The sequence below is a fragment of the Rutidosis leptorrhynchoides genome, chromosome 4 (genome assembly GCF_046630445.1).
Source record: "Rutidosis leptorrhynchoides isolate AG116_Rl617_1_P2 chromosome 4, CSIRO_AGI_Rlap_v1, whole genome shotgun sequence".
Classification (NCBI taxonomy): Eukaryota; Viridiplantae; Streptophyta; class Magnoliopsida; order Asterales; family Asteraceae; genus Rutidosis; species Rutidosis leptorrhynchoides.
The window spans coordinates 107,586,843-107,605,655 of NC_092336.1; the positions used below are offsets into that span (position 1 = coordinate 107,586,843).

General features: G+C 33.0%; 2 protein-coding genes across 2 annotated transcripts; both read right to left on the reverse strand.

Annotated features, from left to right (window-relative positions):
- Nucleotides 1-505: 505 nt before the first annotated feature.
- Nucleotides 506-3,205, reverse strand: LOC139840888 (uncharacterized). Its single transcript, XM_071831130.1, has 4 exons — nucleotides 3,092-3,205; nucleotides 2,306-2,359; nucleotides 1,875-2,173; nucleotides 506-1,694 (listed from the first exon to the last, which is right to left on the reverse strand). Exons 1-4 carry the CDS (start codon nucleotides 3,203-3,205, stop codon nucleotides 506-508), a joined length of 1,656 nt encoding a protein of 551 aa, XP_071687231.1.
- Nucleotides 3,206-8,446: 5,241 nt separating this feature from the next.
- Nucleotides 8,447-16,594, reverse strand: LOC139840024 (putative 1-phosphatidylinositol-3-phosphate 5-kinase FAB1C). The gene is made up of 11 exons (XM_071830241.1): nucleotides 16,335-16,594; nucleotides 15,455-16,189; nucleotides 15,006-15,159; nucleotides 14,359-14,700; nucleotides 13,412-13,897; nucleotides 12,689-13,020; nucleotides 12,123-12,249; nucleotides 11,882-12,031; nucleotides 9,971-11,251; nucleotides 9,052-9,318; nucleotides 8,447-8,967 (listed from the first exon to the last, which is right to left on the reverse strand). Exons 1-11 carry the CDS (start codon nucleotides 16,520-16,522, stop codon nucleotides 8,713-8,715), a joined length of 4,317 nt encoding a protein of 1,438 aa, XP_071686342.1. The 5' UTR covers nucleotides 16,523-16,594; the 3' UTR covers nucleotides 8,447-8,712.
- Between the last annotated feature and the right edge of the window lie 2,219 nt (nucleotides 16,595-18,813).

An 18,813-nucleotide genomic window follows, 5' to 3' on the forward strand; every position in this document is an offset into this window, starting at 1 on the left:
TTCCAATCCGATAATCTTGAGTTAAACTTTTCAAGTACAAACTTCCATTCATTTGCCTTATTCATTTTGTGACCTATTGGTAGACCGAGATATGTGAAAGGGAATGTACCAACTCGGCATCCAATGTATTTAGCTATCTCTTCCACATGTTGCTTTTGAACCCCCAATCCATAGATGCAACTTTTTGACATATTTACTTTTAGGCCCGAATAAATTTCAAAACATTTTATAATCTTGAAGAGATTACCCGCATTCCTTTTATCCCATTCTTCAAAGAATATTGTGTCATCGGCACATTGGAGATGGGAGACTACAATCTTATCATCACCTATTTGTAGGCCTCGAAATACTTCGGTTTCAATAGCCTTTTTTACGAACATGTTAAGGCCTTCAACCGCGATTATGAATAAATATGGGGATAGTGGTTCACTTTAACAAACACCTTTTTGGAGAGAAAATTCACTTGTTGGGGATCTATTCACTAATATTGATATTGTAGCCAATTTCAAGCATGTTTCAATCCACTTGATCCATTTTTTTTGCCAAAACCCATGTTTTCCATTATCTTGAATAAGAATTCCCAATGAATACTATCGAAAGTTTTTTGGAAGTCGGCTTTGAAAATCAACCCTTTCGTCTTGTTTTTCTTTGTTGCATCAATAACCTCATTTTCCACTAGTATGCTATCAAGGATGTATCGCCCTTTAATAAAAGCACTTTGCTCATAGCCAATGATTTTGCTAATTACTTTTTGGACACGATGGGTAAGAATCTTGGATACGATTTTGTAGTAGCTTACTATGAGGCTTATTGGTCTATAGTCACCAAGCTTCAATATTTCGTTTGTTTTAAGAATTAGAGTAAAGAAGGAAGCATTACAACCTTTTGATCCATTTTCCCAAACCAATGGATCGCTTTGTAGATCATCCTTTATGAGCCAATAAAAACACTTAAAGAAGTACATATTGAATCCATCCGGTCCCAGCGATTTATTAGAATCACAATCTTTGATAGCATTCCAAATGTCTTCTTCAAGGAAGGGTGTTTCTAGATTCTCAGCATCGCATGTATTAAGTTTCTGAAACTGGAAATTGTTGAGGGTTTCAAGGCGTGGTTTTGATGACTGATGTAGTTTGAAACAGTTTTGAAAATGATCGAAGATGGCCTTTTTTATTTCATTTGGATTTTCTTCCCATATCCCATTTATATGCAAACCTCTTATGTTGGATTTGTTGTTCTTTCTTCGGATTGATGAATGGAAATATGAGGTGGTCTCGCCCCCTTCCGCACACCATTTTTGCCTTGATTTCGGTCTTAGCATATCACATTTTTCTTTTTCCCTTTTGAACCATTTGTTTCTTGCATTCATCCTCTCCAATCTCTCACTTTCGCTTATGTTGTTATTTTCTGCTTTTGATTCTAACGATTCTGCCTTATGTTTCCACGATTCAATTTCCTCATCTATCACACCATATTTTGTTTTGCTCCACACCCTAAGTACTTCTTTGAAATTTTTCAACTTGTTTCTCAGTATGCAATCGGGTCGTGATCCACCAACCGGTTTATTCCAGGCTTCAACTACAATATTGTCTGCTTTCTTGTTTTCCAACCAAACATTGAAGACTTTAAATGGTTTCGGACCAACGTCTTCATTCTTGTCTCTTAAGAGGATTGGGTAGTGGTCTAGTGTTTTTCTTTCGAGGGTAATAGTGGATAGGTCACCCCATGATTATATGAAATCTTCTGAGATGAGAAAATGATCGAGTTTACTAAACTTTACGCCGTTGTCACTGATTCGGGTAAAACGTTTTCCAATGAGAGGAACTTCAATGAGGTGTCTGAGATCGATGACGTTGTTGAATAACTTTGCACACCTTTCACTAAACATGTAACAATTTTGTCGTTCTTGTTGGAAACACACTTCATTAAAATCGCCATCGATCACCCATTCCACATCCGGTAAATCTGTTACTGATTCAAGGATTTTCCAAAACCTTTTCTTGTCATTATCTTTGTGCGGACCATAAACGTTTATGACTATTGTATCTTTTTGTTTACATTGCCATCTTCCTTTGATTGCTTGGATGAAGGGTTTATTAATCGCTTCACTGACATCGAATGCAGTAGGGTCCCAAATCATCATGAGACCGCATGATTTTCCAATTTTAGGTTTCTGTATGAATTTGAACGATGGGGAGCCCCAGACAATTTGCATCTAATTTTTATCTACTAGGTTACACTTACTTTCTTGAACCAAAATAATGTCAGGCATTTGTTTTAGGCGGAGATTACTGAAAAAACTGACCTTGCTTTCGGACTCATCATCTTTACCAAAACCACGTATATTAAAGGAGAGGATCTTCATGGAAAAAGAAAACTTGCGAGAAAAAGAAAACATTAAAACCGTTAAGGAATGGGATCCCATCCCACACCTAGCTTACTTTCTACTTCTTCCAGTCGCAGACTTGCTGTGGATTCTTGACTTTTACTTTGGCTTTTGCTTTTTGGTTTTTTTCCATCCTTTTGATCTTTGGATTGAGAGACTGATTTGGTTGTGAGTTTGGTTCTCGCCAGGTTTTTGAATCTTAGGAATTTGGATGTAGTCCATGTTTGGTCGCATTTGCTTGTTGAGTTGATTGATTGTTTTGGTTTCAGAGGGATTTTGTTCGTAGGGTTTGGCGGTTTAGGGATATTGGCGTTGTCTGTTCTTTGGATAGTTGGTAAAGGTTGGGTTTGAGTGATTTTTGGTTTTGGTTGATCTAATGTTGTAGGTATTTTAGGCTGAATAGGAGTATCACACGAGTGGACCAATTTCGTTACTAGAACTGGACTAGAAGGAGTGTTATTTTGTGATGGGATTAATGGGCTAGTAGTTTTTGGGTTGTTTGTTGTTTTTGGGTTGGGCTCAGCAGATTGGGTAGGTGTTTTATGGTGAGGAAGGTTGGGCTCATTTAGTGGAGTGGGTTGTATAGGTTTATGTTGCATGTTTTGAGGTTCGGTGGGCTGTGAGTGTATATGGATTGGACTATTTGGTTTTAACGGGCTTTGATAGGAGTTTGGGCTGGTTTTATTGGTATCACTTATTGACAACCATAACGCCCCACAAAGCCTCTAAATGACATTTTGTAGGCATTGTGACTGAACGTCTTGGTTCCATCACCCCTTGACAACAGACAAATGCGGGTCCCATATCACTGTTTCCCATCTTTTCTTACAATTTTCACTACATTTTTAACTAAGACGAGTCATTACAGTTCAAAGACATGCGTTAAGGCGTCTGAGTTGTCATTTCACAACACAATAACGCCAATAACACCTGTTAAGGGGCGTTGTGCAGGAGTGTTGGGCGAAAAACAATGTAAACCACAATGTTAATTTTGCCGATTAATGTGGCAGTTATTGATTGGTGGGAATTTATTTTCGTTTGCTCAGTTAGGGTTGGAGTCTTATTTTTATTCTAAATATAAACATATACCTTAACCATTTAACTCACAAAAATTATGCAATTTTCTCCAAATAATCTCTATTTTCTCACATATTTCACTGTAGGTTTACGATTTTTAAAACTAGTGCAAAATCTGTTGAGGCAAACAAAATTAGAACACAATTGCAGGTATATGTTACTTTGCACAACATGATAAAGGAATGTGACGACCCGGAAATTTTCGACCAAATTTAAACTTAAATCTTAATATTATTTCGACACAATGAGCAAAGTCTGTACGTAATGTTGAGTCTTAAAATTTTTGAACTGTTTACATGGATTTATTTAACCCTTGACTATTCCCGACGATTCACGAACAATTGTTTGCAAATAAATATGTATATATAATTGTAGGTATATGTATATTAACTTGAAATTATAAAATATAATTTAACCATTTGAAATAAATATGTAAAATAAGATACATGATATTATAATTCTATTAATATTTATTAATATATATATAAAGATGTATTTTAAACACAGTAATATATATATATATATATATATATATATATATATATATATATATATATATAATTACATGTTATAATATAATTGACATGTTATTATTATTACATTCATTATTATTGATGTGTATATTAATATTAACATTACAATCAGTATTATTATTAATTGTTATTAGATGTTATTATTAAGAATTATTATTATCATAAATTATTATCATTATCATCTATCATTACAATTATTAGAAAATGATAAGATTTATTAGTATTATCATTAATAATATTAATAATATCATTTTTAGTATTATTTGATAACATTAATATTATTACTACTAATTCTATTATTGATATAAATATTTTTAATATATATATATATATATATATATATATATATATATATATATATAATGTAATATTTGATATGTACAAGTATTATTAATATTATTGATATTATTATCACTATTATTGTTATTAGTTTCATTATTGTTAATAAAATTAATATTAAGTATTATTGTTTATATAATTAATATTATTCTATTTCTTTATATCATTAATATACAAATATATATATATATATATATATATATATATATATATATATATATATATATATATATATATATATATATATATATATATATATATATATATATATATAGCAATAGAGGCTGATGCAGATTCAGAGATATACATAAATACAAATACATATACAGAATGTATATATATACAATACGGATTATATAAGTATAAACACAGATATATAGAACATATCCTGTTTCATCTCACCATCACAATTTTTTAATTTGTTTCTTGTCTCTGATCTTTAATCAAGTCAAACTCAAGCTACAATTGAAGACAAAATCTGTTGAATGTCTTAATCAATTTTTTTTAATTGATTCTTCTTCTGACTTAATTAATTCTGTCGAATGCTTTCACTATAACACAACCAAACCCCTCAATGATATGGAGAAAAAGTTAATCAATTATCTACCCTCAATATCACATTATATCCACTAGTATCTGTTAGAGTAAATCAGATTTAAACAGAAGAAAGAAAGGAGTCGATACTCTGTTCTTGGGTGTGATAATCAACAACTCGAATTTGAATGAAATCTCAAAAAGTAAAAGTGCAGACTTGTTAGGAATATATTAATCAAACTATCTGTAAGTTTTGAAGTTCCAATTTTGTTTATTGAATTCGAATTTCCAAGTCAAACTTCAAAAATTTAAAGGTCAAACTTCGTGTTCATCAAGAAATTTGAATCCTAGTTAAGGTTTCTGGATCAATTGACGAGTCACAAAGATTCTATGATGTGTTTACGATGTATTTCATGTATAACCCTGGTCCAAAAGTGTTTAGAAATTGATTTCACGATTTGAGTTCAATATGTTCTTCAGCGATAAATTATTATTATTATTTTTTTTTTGCAGCTACGGTTTATATTTTTTATTTTTCTGTTAACTCAATTCAAGCACACTTGATTATTTAAGTTGCATTAATAAATCTTAAATTAACCCTTAATTCGTTTTTTTTTTTTTTTTTTGGTTATTGAAAATTATCCTGGTCGATTTATTTTACATAGTGAGGAAGATGAAACAGAATATTTAGATACAGCAGATATATAATTATAAGTGGGTTTTAAATCAGAATAGCATAAATGGCTCGATGGTTAGAGGATGTGTGTTTAATCGAGAGGTCTTGGGTTCGAGTCCCGGCAGCGGTGTTCTTTTTTTGGACTTCTCATCAAAGGTTGTAACCCTTTATATTTACTATTATTATTATTATTATTATTATTATTATTATTATTATTATTATTATTATTATTATTATTATTATTATTATTATTATTATTATTATTATTATTATTATTATTATTTGTATTATTATTATTATTATTATTATTATTATTATTATTATCAATTATTGTTATTATTAGTTGTTATTATTATTAATACTAGTAATATGCTTATTAGAATAATTAAAAGTATTATTATTATGGTTATTATTAAATATAACTATTATTATTATTAACATAATTAGGAATGTTATTGTTATTATTATCAGTAGTTTGAAAATAATAAAATTTATTATTATTTTCCTTAAATATTAGTATTAGTATCATTTTTATAGTTATTAGTATTATTATTATCATTATTAACATAAGCATCATTAAAAAATAATATTTATTGTTATTATTATCATTATTAATAAAGTTATAATTATGTGTATTAGTAACCCAATAATATCAAAACTATCATTATATTTTTTTTTATATAAAATATACTTATTACATATACTATAATTATATTAGTATTTCACGTAAGTATATATAACAAACCTATTAATATTTTTTTATATATAAAAACTTACATATAACAAACTATTAATTTATAAATAAAACACTAAACAATTATGTATATATATGGATATATTAATATAACTAAATGTATAGATTTTAATCATTCTAAATATATATAAAATAAGTAAATATAACATATACTTTAAGATATAATATATGTATATATTTTAAATGGAATTTAATATAAATTATATAAACTACAAACACATAAATAATATATAATTAATAAAGGAAATTATATGATTTTCATTATATGTGTTAATATATATATATAAATGATATAGGTTCGTGAATTCGAGGCCAAACCCTGCACTCGTTCAGTGCCATCATATGTGTTTTTACTACAAAATACAATACAGTGAGTTCATTTGATTCTCTTTTACTCTTTACATTTTTGGGACTGAGAATACATGCGCTACTTTTACAACTGCTTTATTAAATGCTTTTGAAATATATTTTGAACTGCAAATACATGAAATGCTTTTATAAATGTTTGACGAGATAGACACAAGCAAAACATTCCTCGAATGAATTATGTGGACGTGATAATTGCCACCATTGAATTATGTGGACGTGATAATTGCCACAATTGATATGAATATTTTTTCCCTGATTATTATTGCTTGATAACCTAAGAATTATGGAACATCACTAATTTTGAGAATTAGTGCACGCCTAATTGACGCGAATCTTAAAGGTAGCTACCGGGTTTAACGCCCCCACCCAGAATGTTCACTAGACGGAAGGGCTAGTGGGCGTGGTGGTTAGTACTTCGAAGTTTATATGATTATTATACAGACGAGATGTACTGTTTTGGGGATATTATTATGCGCATTATATGTTAAGGTCGGTTACCAAGCCAAGCTATGAAAGCAATGAAAAGTGAATGTTATGTATCGAGAGAATGATTTTATACACTGGTTATGTGTATGTTATTTTTGTGCACAAGATATGTGTACGATTACTAAGATTTATGAAAGATGATTTCATACACGAGAAAGGTGTACTGTATATAAAAGATATCGCATGTACATTACAGGTGGGTATAGGATTCGGGCCCATTTGTACCATGCAGGATTTAAATCTTGTGGTATATCAAAATGATGAATTTTATTGTTTTATGATAAACCTATGAACTCACCAACCTTTTGGTTGACACTTGAAAGCATGTTTATTCTCAGGTATGAAAGAAATCTTTCGCTGTGCATTTGCTCATATTAGAGATATTACTTGGAGTCATTCATGACATATTTCAAAAGACATTGCATTCGAGTCGTCGAGTTCTTCAAGATTATTATTAAGTCAATTATAGTTGGAGGTATTATGAAATAGTATGCTTGCCGTCAACTTTCGATGTAAAGAAAGTTTGTCTTTTAAAAACGAATGCAATGTTTGTAAAATGTATCATATAGAGGTCAATTACCTCGCGATGTAATCAACTATTATGAATCGTTTATATTGTATATGAACAGGGCATTTCAAGGAAGACAACGATTTCGCAATTAGTTCGAATATATGATTGCACATCCAAGTAACCAACATCGACGTAACCTTATTCTAATATCTATATGTTTAAAGAATATTAAACTAAATTAAATGTCACAAAACTCAACACTCCCGCCCCACATCACTACCATAACAAACCAATTTTTCACAATGACAATCCTCTCCACCACTTCACAACCACAGATCAGTCACGACTCGCTCTCTCACACCATAACAAATGACCTAACTATATCAATACTACCCTATAACATCATTCTCAACTTTTCCACAACACTTCCAACAACCTTTACCATTTTTACTATTTGTACTCTCTTTATCACATAACTCACAACTTTATTGGAACCCTTTAATTTGCACATCACGACTACAAACGGTCTCTTAAGGCATTCGAATGAACCTGTCTCGAGTTTGAACTATTCTATGTAAACACCTTGAGGTGGTTAAAACAGACTAAATTTATCACAAAAGTATCTCACTCAAAATCCTCAAATTATTAAAGAAGAGAGACGATGTCCTCTAAAGAAAAAGTCTTCAAAAGATTTCTTTCACATGGAGCTTTTCAAACAAAGGCTATACATACATATACATATACATGTGCAATAAAAGACAAAACAAAAAAGCCAACAATCTTGAACTAAAATGTTTCGCTTCATTAAAAAAAGTTCCCCTGAACCAACTTTCCAAGCAGGATCCCCTATAATGCAACACATGTACAACCTTTTACTTTAAAAAAATAAAACAAAAGAAAAAAATCGTCAACATCTAACTTTGTACACATTTGCATACAAATTTGCCTATCAAAAGGGTATGTTGTACCCTCAAGTTACAATAACAACCATTATTATTATTTATGTTGTATAAATAAATAAAACTCCCATATTTTATGAATGTATGTTCATGACGACCATTGATCAGGTACAGTTAAAAAATAACTTGTCATAGCTTTTCGAAACCTTTTCTTGTATTGTTTTGGTGAAATAATAGTTGGAGTTGCATTCTTGGGCCCACCTAAAATCCCGGATGCCTTCACCCATGTTTCTAAATGTTTGTCCCATGTATATTGTCTCATAAAATCTATAATCCCCAAAACCAGTTCCTCCTCCTCTTCATCCACTCCAACTAGTAACGAATAATCTATCACGTCGATCGACTGCACAACAATTCGTATGTTAATTAGCTTCATAAATTAATCGTACGATTAAGTAAATAACGGATTTGGGTAGTTAAAACTTACTGCTAAGAAAGATGTGTCGTTCCAAACAGCTCGTTCTAGGTTTCGTTTAGCTTTGCAACCAAGAAATATGGGATTTGTACGTAATGCTTCTAACAAATTCATGTCGAGTAGCGTTTTGTTTGTTCCGGTTGTATCGGAGTTGTAACGAGACCTTGACGAGCCTTTTAAATCGTAAACCCTCGAAATGTTTCTCTTGAAAAACACATTTTCCATCACCAACACGTTCATTTTCGCTTCTTTTCCCACTCGTAAATGTTTCACGGTCACCTGTGATCACAATAAAAAATATGAACCGCAAGTAAAAAGGACTTGTATTTTAGCAAACATACTCTCAAAATCAACATTTAAGGCCATTCGATATGACCCCTTGCACGTTGGATTTGAAAGGATAAAATGGGACAAATCGACTGCTAGAGAAGAAGCTCTCAGGGGTGTTCAATATTTGGTTTCAAACCGATTAACCCGAAAACCGAACCGGATGAAAATCGAAATACTAAACCCAATTTGAATTAGGTTTTCAATTCGGTTTTTCAATATGAATTCGGTTTTCGGTTCATTTTACGAATTCGGTTTAACTAAAACCGATTTCAGCTAATAATATTACATATTACTGTATAAATATATATAGACGAAAAATAGATTTTAAAAGCAAAAAGTCTAATTTAAAATCGATTTGTTACGATTATTTTGGTTGAATTATGATTGGGTTTTTCGGTTTTAACCGAAACAGAACCAAATTTGAATTCGGATTTTGGATCGGTTTCGGTTTCAAGATTAAATTTGGTTTCAGTTTTCGGTTGTCTCCGAAATTTCAAAACCGAATAAACCGAACCGAGGAAACCGAAAATCAAACAGATGAACACCCTATACTATTGTATTATGAACTGCAATTTGGCTGACAAAGAAGTATTAAACGAACCTGATAAATTCCGACGATCTTGGCTAAGCACGTTGGACTTCCCGAGCCTAATGAATCAGTCATATATTTAAAGTATTCGGGTGCAAATTCCTCAAATGATTCGAGTTCAGTTTTCGTAACTTGCTTAATAATAAATCTTTCATCAAGGGATTTCGCAAAATAAACGTTACTTTTCCCGCCTTGTGCGCTCCATCTTTTGCACCGACTCAACGAACGAACATAATCTAATTCGTTACAACATCGTTCTCGTAAACCATCGAATTGTTTCGCATAGTAACACGTCACCGAGAATTTAACCTTACCATCAGCACCAGATTCATCCTCGAAGGGAATCGTTATATGATTAGAACTTTTTCGATCCGTCACCACTGACCCGATTGCTGTTGACGGGTCTTCAGACCCGTAGCTTCCGTAATTAAAGTCTTGATCCACTGACCCGTATGACTGCCAAGCTGACCCGTTTGAAACTACCGACCCGTTCGCTTTATCAATAACCCATTCTTCATGTTCTTTAGAAGTAAGCGCATACGAAATTATACTAGTCGGCTCGTTGTCGTAAACCGCAACGACTATGTCCGGATGACCACCGTTTGGAATCATCAAACGCGCACCTTCGGGAAGAAACGAAGCCGGCGAAAGAAACGAAGTGAAATCGAGCTTATGATCATCACCGATGGCTTGCGAATAACTCCTTCGTTGAATGTTACGTAACGGATCTCGAACCATGTGAACGTAATCACCCGTCGCATGAAACGATCTAAGCGTTGAAAGATACAACGACGATGGCGGTAACCCTTTTTTGACCCGTTCTTGCTGTCGAATTGCGGAATCGAATGAATAAACTCGTACGGGTGACGGTGAAAGTCGACTAAGTATCGGGTTACTGGTTAAATTTAAAGCCCCGGATCCGGCCCATGCGGAGTCTATTTTATCCGATAAAACAGATGCGGCTGACGGGGCCCGTTCTAGTGAAGTTGATTGTTCGATATGGGTTTGTAGGTCATCGTTTTTGCATAGATCGAAAGATGCTGATAACGAGTCGGATATGGTGTCGGAAGTTTCACTTGGGTCGATTTGATTTGATTCTGAATCGTAAATGACGTCCTCGGGAATCGAATCGCTTCGCCAAGATATGGCGTCGTGAGCGGGTTTTAAATTAGAGCTTCGATTATAAAGATTTAGTGAACAGATTCTTCGGTCCCAGAAATGCATATCGATAATGAGCGAATGCCGTAAACGGTTTAGTTCAAACACGTCTATATCTTCGCCCTGAAGCAGATCCTTTTTACAACAAAATAGAAAAAAATAATAATTAATATGTAAACAGGGGAGTTTTTTTTTTTTTTTTGATAAAGTAAACATGGGAGTTGGGTTCCATTAGCTGACGAAAAATGGGAAGTAGACCCGTTTGACCCATAAGATATTTGAGGCAAAATGGGCAGTAGACCCGTTTGACCCATAAGATATTTGAGGCAAAATGGGCAGTAGACCCCTTTGACCCATAAGATATTGAGCATCGCCAAGGTTGCAAATATCGCTACTCGGGGAGTACTCGGTCGGGACATAAAATTGCTACTAGGGGAGTACTCGATCGGGAGTTTTAAGGTAGTACTCGGCAACTCGAAGAACTCAGCTGTCGACCAAGTTTGACTTTGACTGAATTTGACCGATTTTAACCGATATTCCGAGTAATGTCGAGTTTTGACCGATTTTCAGAGTAATCCCGAGTTTTGGCTGAGTTTGACCGAGTCTCGCAGAGTAATCCCCGACTTGCGATAACCGAGTACTCGTCGAGTAATTCCGAGTTTTGCAACACTGAGGATAGCCCGAATAGCACTTTAACGAGATGTAATTTGACTTGCAATTTTTTTTTTTTTTTTTTTTTTTTTTTTGACTTGAAATTTGACTTACAATATACTCAAGTCTTTCTTTGATCAGTTGATCTTTCAACTCGGTAACATGATTCCTAAACTCGTCTGAATCAGGTAACTCGATTTTTGATTCAATCCCATTCAGCACATCCAGTATATCTTCATACAAACCTTCTGTCTTGCACACAAGCTGAAAACGAAAAACGTAACACGTTTAGTACATAAACAACTTTAAAAGAAAAAACATCACAAAGTTTTAATTTTTTTTTTAATATATGCACCTCTGCTACTTCTTTCTGCAACCAGTCCTGTTGAACATGGTCACCAAATTGAAGAATCGACGGAGGTAAATGCACGGAAAGAATATCGATCGGTGAGTAACGGAAAAACGCAACCATATCACCCATGCTACATCAAAAGATAAAGCTAAATTAATCACACACGCACGCACGCAAAATTATGTGTACTTATCATCAAGGTTGTAAAAGTCACGAGTCAGGAATGAGTCGGACGGGACCTTGGAGGGACGAGCCAGGTGTTGACCAACATTGACTTTTAGTAATAAATAAATAAATTGAACTTATATACATTACACATAACTACATCAAACATAAAACATAAATTTCAAACATATATATATATATATATATATATATATATATATATATGGCACAAATATCTAATCTTAAAAAAACCTTGACTTTGACTTGACTCGGCCCGAAACTTTTAGCATTTCCCGACTTGCAAGGCGTTTTTGGGCGAGTCAAGACGGGTAGTTCCCAAACCGACGCGTCGGCGCACTTTTACAACAGTGCGTATCGTAATAAAAGCTAAAGAAGATGGTTACCCATAGAATCGAAGGCAGTCTCGTTGAAGCGAATGGCCGCAACTAGCAACACGATTAGCGGTTGCGTGATTCGAAAAACTAAGTTCTAGAAACTTCCCTAACGAGAGTCCCCAAGCGGCGTCAGACATAACGACTCGGTGATTTGCGGGAGGGATCCCGTCTACGTGGGAGCATCTCAAACAACGATGCCACATCCATATTTTTCCTTCTTTTTCACCAAGTAATTTTAGTGACGGAATGCGTCTAACGTTAATCGTTAGATTTCCTTGTTGGTGAGTGTAACATGTCACATGTGCTTCAGCTGGTTCTTTACAAGATTGGCACAATGATGTCTAACAAAAGAGAATCGAAAAAAATGAAAAGATTTTATATTTAAAATTAAATACAAGAAAGAACAATTATAAAGGTATGTGCAAGGAAGCTCATGAAAAATAACTGTAAAGCCTCAAACTTTATGAGTCAAAATTAAAGAACAATTAGTAAATTTCTGATTGTTTGTATAAAGCCTCAAACTTTATGAGTCGAAATGAAAGAACGATTAGTGAATTGATGATTGTTTGTATAAAGCCTCATACTTTATGAGTCAAAATGAAAGAACACTTGGTGAATTAATGATTGTTTGTATAAAGCCTCAAACTTTATGATTCAAAATGAAAGAAGATTAGTGATTTAATGGTTGTTTATATAATAAAGTTCATAAAATAGAATGGTAATCGAACTTACTTGATTGAATAAATCATTTTGAAGGTACCTCCCGAGTGGTTTATCGAAGCAGCCATAGAATTTTATTCTCAACAGTCTAGATCGTTCACACACAGTTCCATTCAACACACAATGGCTAGAAAACGATACTAATATACTCTGATTATTATCGGTGGCTGAATATAAATCATCTTGTTGATCTACGTTTGCTTCTAGATCATTGCCTAATGAATTTGAAACTATTTCAACATCTCTATCCGAAAAGCTTTGACCTTCGATAAGATTGACTGAATCTGTGACTTCTGATGGTGGGGCCACTGAAGAAATATCAGCATTTATCATTTCGGGTTTGGGTAGTGACGGCTTAAGTGTCATTTTGGGTAAACTAGCACCCTCATCAGCTAAGAATGAGGTTTCTAAAGATAAATGATATGCTGCAAAGATTGCATATTGAACGACATGTTTAACCTTCAGTAATTCTTCACGAGATGAACCTTTTAGTAACACCTAAAAAAACCCATCAAAGATTAAAAACCGAATGAGAAGAATTCGCTAAGGGTGTGTTTGATTGCCTCTTAATGAAATGATTCAGTACTGAATGCCAAATCGTTCGGCATTTAGCCCCTTCGTAACCTCGGAATGAGAAGTGGTGCTGAATGACAAAAATTTGTGTTGAACCATTCAGAGTTGAAGTTATCTCTTAACCAACCATTAAGCACATTCATTTTCTTTTGAGACCCATATTAACTTGTGTACAGAACAATTATCAAGCAATTATATTTATATATTCATCTAAAAAGTTAATAGAGTAATTATACATCATTTAGAGAGTACATTCCATTTGGTTATCAAACAAGTTTTTGTCATTCAGAACATTGTAATCTAATTATATGTGCTTAATTATTCAGTTTTATCAAACACACCCACCCTACCCTAAAGATATTTTCAAAAAACAACCAGGATCTTACCGTACAACCCAAACGTTTAGGACAGCCTTCAAAAAACATTAAAGTTTTCAGTGGCTTCTTGTTTATGTTTGTGGTTTCGTGTTCTTCCGACACTTTTTCCAATTTAAAAAGCTCACATTGGCCTAACCGTGTGGTGGGTATATGAGCTGTCGAAGGAGTTATCGGAGCACCCGTGCATCTCGATATACGTTCCAATAACGTCCGTTTAACGTTTAACACTAAAGATATCTCCTTGGCTAAAAGATACTCTTGTGCATATGAAGATACGCTTTTTTCTACTAGTAAAACGTTTGGACGATGAGCTTCGATTCTTGAAACAATCGTCTTCAAATGATCCATTTCCTAAGAGAAAAAGCTCAAATAAATATCAAACATAAAAAAAAAAATATTTCAAACATAGATATACGGCACAAAAACTAATTTTGAAAATATAAAAATTTTAACTTAACTTTGACCGACTTAGACCCGACTCGGCCTGACTCAGGCTGACTTTGACCCAATTTTTTAGCGTTGACTGACGTATAAGGCGTTTTTGGGCGAGTCGGAATGGGATAGTCCCCAAAAGGACGCCTCGGCCGACTTTTACAACAGTGCAAATACTAACGAATTTAGCAAGCAGAATTTAGCACAGTATAAAAGTAACAAACCTGTTGTATAAGCGTCTCGATAGAAGATAATTGATCTTTAGACCTTTGGTACTCAAGTGCTCCTCCTAATATAAGTAATCTTGCATTTTTGTATTGTGAAGTCATCCTCTTGTGTTTTATATTTTTTGTACAAACTACGCCTTTAATAAACGCACTGCATACAAAAACACAAGCTTGTTTATGGGTTAACAGTCTAAAAAACATATAACTTCACACAAATTCTATTGTATCTACTCATTCTATGAGTTTCCATTGTGAATATCGTACTTGATTTATCGCAATAATATGCATCCAATGAATTTAACCTAATCTATGCTGATGTAACAATCATATAAGACTATAAGTTGCCATATCATCCACCCCATCATCAATACAAGTGCCATGTCAGCAGTTAAAATAATCAAAAGTATCATACATAGGATAGAAATTATGAAGGGTTAGTTATATACCTGTCAATAGGGCTTCCTGATGCTATACATTTAATCTTTACATAATCACCGGGATCCATACTCCCACCTCGACTAGTATCCGGTTTAACAAAGTTAGCCGCTTGCCATGCTAACAAAGTTATTATATCAAGCCACGTTTCGGTTGAATTGAACTCAGATTGTAATAATTGTGACACAAGAGCCCTAAAATGCCCCTGGACAACAGTTATCAGCACCTCATGATGTTCCTCATTCTTTTTGGGCGAATTAGTCATTAAACTTGCACTAGAAAACACACCACTAGAATCTCCTATTTCATCGTCATCATCAGCATACGAAAAAAAGTTACTATCTGCATCCTCGTTTTCGTTATCGGGTGATGGAGGAAACCAAATACGATCGTTTGTTTCAAAATCCAACGGCTTAGGTGATTTCTCACATCGGTCATTAAAGATTGAAAATTCATCATAAATCGTTTGTCCATTGCTTTTTAAAACAACCAAATGTTGTTCTTGATCAAATGAACCGTCATTTGAAGATCTTGGTGTTCCTTGATCATCCGAATGTACACCATTTCTAAGTCTATTATTACACATTTGAATCCTTGAAGGACTATCAGATGGGCTCGAACCAACAGACATAAAACTATTAAAATCACGCCTAGTACTAACACTACTCGAATCTACATCCGTTGTATCAAGACTATACGGACTTAAAAAGTTCTTTGCAGAATCCTCTGCCTCATCTTCATCACTCCTACAACACAAAACAACATAAATTCACAAACTTTATAGCAAATAAGGGCAAAAAGCATCATACTTTACCGAAAAGTCTAATGTATATACACAAATCTACAAACTACTAAAATTTTAACTTTTTTCGATCAAGATTTATACAGTACCTTGTTGTGGAGTGACGAACTGATACTTTTTTCAATGATGGTGGTTCAGGGCTACTACGGGGCGAATCAGAAGGATGAATTTTACCATTTCCAAATTTTTGTGTGATTTCGAGATTAGCACAATGCTTACAATACTCAGAAACTCTAATCTCACATTGGGAACACATGTTATGATCACCATCAACCATTTTAACTTCACCAAAATAACAATTCCAAGATCTAATCCTAATTTTAAATAATTATCAAACTAAAACTATATATATATATATATATATATATATATATATATATATATATATATATATATATATATAACCCAATATCTAAATAAAACAAGTTGGGTTTTTAGGATATTTTACTGTGTTTCTCTTTATAAAATGAAAAGATTCATAAGAGGAATAAAAATCTCCTTTGGAATCAGAAAGTATCTCCAAGGATAATTATATACACACAGATCCTTTTTCACTATAATGACACATAACAGATCATATATATATTATATATATTCAATATACAAAATCAATACAACAAAAGTAAGCAAGATTATATTTTTCTTTTTTTCCTAATTAACCTGTTTTAAAAACTACAGAAATCAGCAGTAACAGTAAACCCCAATTGATCCCCAAATCATCATCATCAATTACAACATGGAATACACAAGATCCAAAGCTTAATCATCAAAAAGCAGCAAAACCCAGATCAATTAACACATAAATTCACCTAATGAAACAGTAAATCCAACTAAATTATAATAAAGGTGAAATCTTTTATCAAAATATTGATGGGTAAGAACTTAAAATTGATGATCAAGGGGAATTGTTTAATAAATAGAGAGAAAAGATAGAGTAAAAATGAGGGTTTAGTTTAAAATTAATGGAGATTTTGAAGGCTCATATCTCCATATGAAATTAAAATCACCAATAACACTTGTTGCTTTCCACATTTTCCGGCAATGCTTTCAGTTTGATTACTCAACCACATTTAAAAATATACATACACTGTATCTATTTGTTCAATTTCTATTGGGGGTTTGTGTGTGTGAGTATGCACGTGTATCTCTATCTCTATAATTTCTCTCTCTGAAAGTATCTACTGCAATTTGCTGTCATAATACCTGATTAATTAGGGTTTATGTGAATGTGTGATAGACCCCATTAAAGTAAGCACTTTCCCTTTTCAAATAGTTTCAATTTAACCCCTAGCTTTTCATATAATGTGCTTTCTAGACATTTTCGCACAATGTAGAACTTTCCCTTTTCAAATAGTACAATTTAATCCCTAGTATTTCATATTATTTGCTTTTTAGACAATTTACCCAATATAATTTTCATTATACAAGATTAATACACGAGGAATGTTTTAGTGTTTAATGTTCAAAGTATATGTGAACCAATAAAAATAGGGTTGAAAACGAGCGGGGAAAATACTTGTGACCCCCGAGTATTCGTACCAGTGACGGGACAGGTATTTTCAAAAAAATCACCCACGAGTACGGATCGGATAATATGTACCCTATAGATATGATAGTTTTATACCCAAACATAAAGAGAACATCCTTACAAGTAATTATAATCCATCAATGGGTTTTCTTACGAATTTTTCCACATCACTGATATTTGTCATGTGCAGGTCACGGGTATCCGCGAGTTACGTGCACGAGAAATTTTTTTTACCCTTTGACTAGCAGACGAGACCCGGTGAGTAATTAAAAATCATGGTAGGTGGGTCGTGCATATAAAGGATGTGTGCCTGTTATTTGCGGGTGCCATTCCTAAATGAAAAAAAAAATTGGAAATTTTTGAAAGAAAAATAATGGAGCTTTGTAAAACTAAAGTCGCTTTAAAGGCTATGGACTATAACACTAAGGGGAACTTTGATTGAAGAGTGGGGGTGCTACGGAAATGCAAACATGGATGCGAAAATTTTAGGGAACATGACCACTCCCATAGCTGATGACATTTAGTTCGACATTTAGTTCAAAGACTTGAAATCTCAAATGATTTAAAACCTCGGAATATGAAATCATTTCATGTGTTTGGTTCACATTTTGTAATTATAGGATTGCAAAGAACTCGTACTATAATAGACGTTAATGTAAACATAAAATATAAACGTACAACGTAAAACGTAAACGTGACGTAAAATTTAAACGTCAAACATAAAACTAAACTTAAAATGTAAAAATGTAAAAGTAAAATATAAAACATAGAACATAAGCGTAAACATTTGTTAAACGAACACAAATCTCTCAGTAATACAAACAGAAATACAAAGAGGATTTAGAACTCCTTTTCTTGTAGTCTTTTAAAATTCATAGAGGTTAAATTAAAAAATTCATAGACACTTAAAATTATCAAATTAAACATAGGATTTCATGAGATTTAAAATGCATATTTTTCAAATCTCATGAACCTAAAGTACCATCAGATTTCTTTGATAATGTGAACTTTTCAAACTTATTCTCTTAGGGTTATTGCTT

Excerpts from the sequence above, each read along its gene's own strand:
- LOC139840888 (XM_071831130.1), bottom strand. The coding sequence starts at position 3,205 with ATGGGAAACAGTGATATGGGACCCGCATTTGTCTGTTGTCAAGGGGTG. Across the intron at positions 2,360-3,091 it reads AGGCTTTGTGGGGCGTTATG|ATCCTCTCCTTTAATATACG; the intron begins GTTGTCAATAAG and ends TTTTCCATGAAG. Across the intron at positions 2,174-2,305 it reads ATGATGAGTCCGAAAGCAAG|AAACCTAAAATTGGAAAATC; the intron begins GTCAGTTTTTTC and ends AAATTCATACAG.
- LOC139840024 (XM_071830241.1), bottom strand. The coding sequence starts at position 16,522 with ATGGTTGATGGTGATCATAACATGTGTTCCCAATGTGAGATTAGAGTT. Across the intron at positions 12,032-12,122 it reads TGCAGAAAGAAGTAGCAGAG|CTTGTGTGCAAGACAGAAGG; the intron begins GTGCATATATTA and ends TTTCGTTTTCAG. Across the intron at positions 8,968-9,051 it reads ACGACACATCTTTCTTAGCA|TCGATCGACGTGATAGATTA; the intron begins GTAAGTTTTAAC and ends ATTGTTGTGCAG.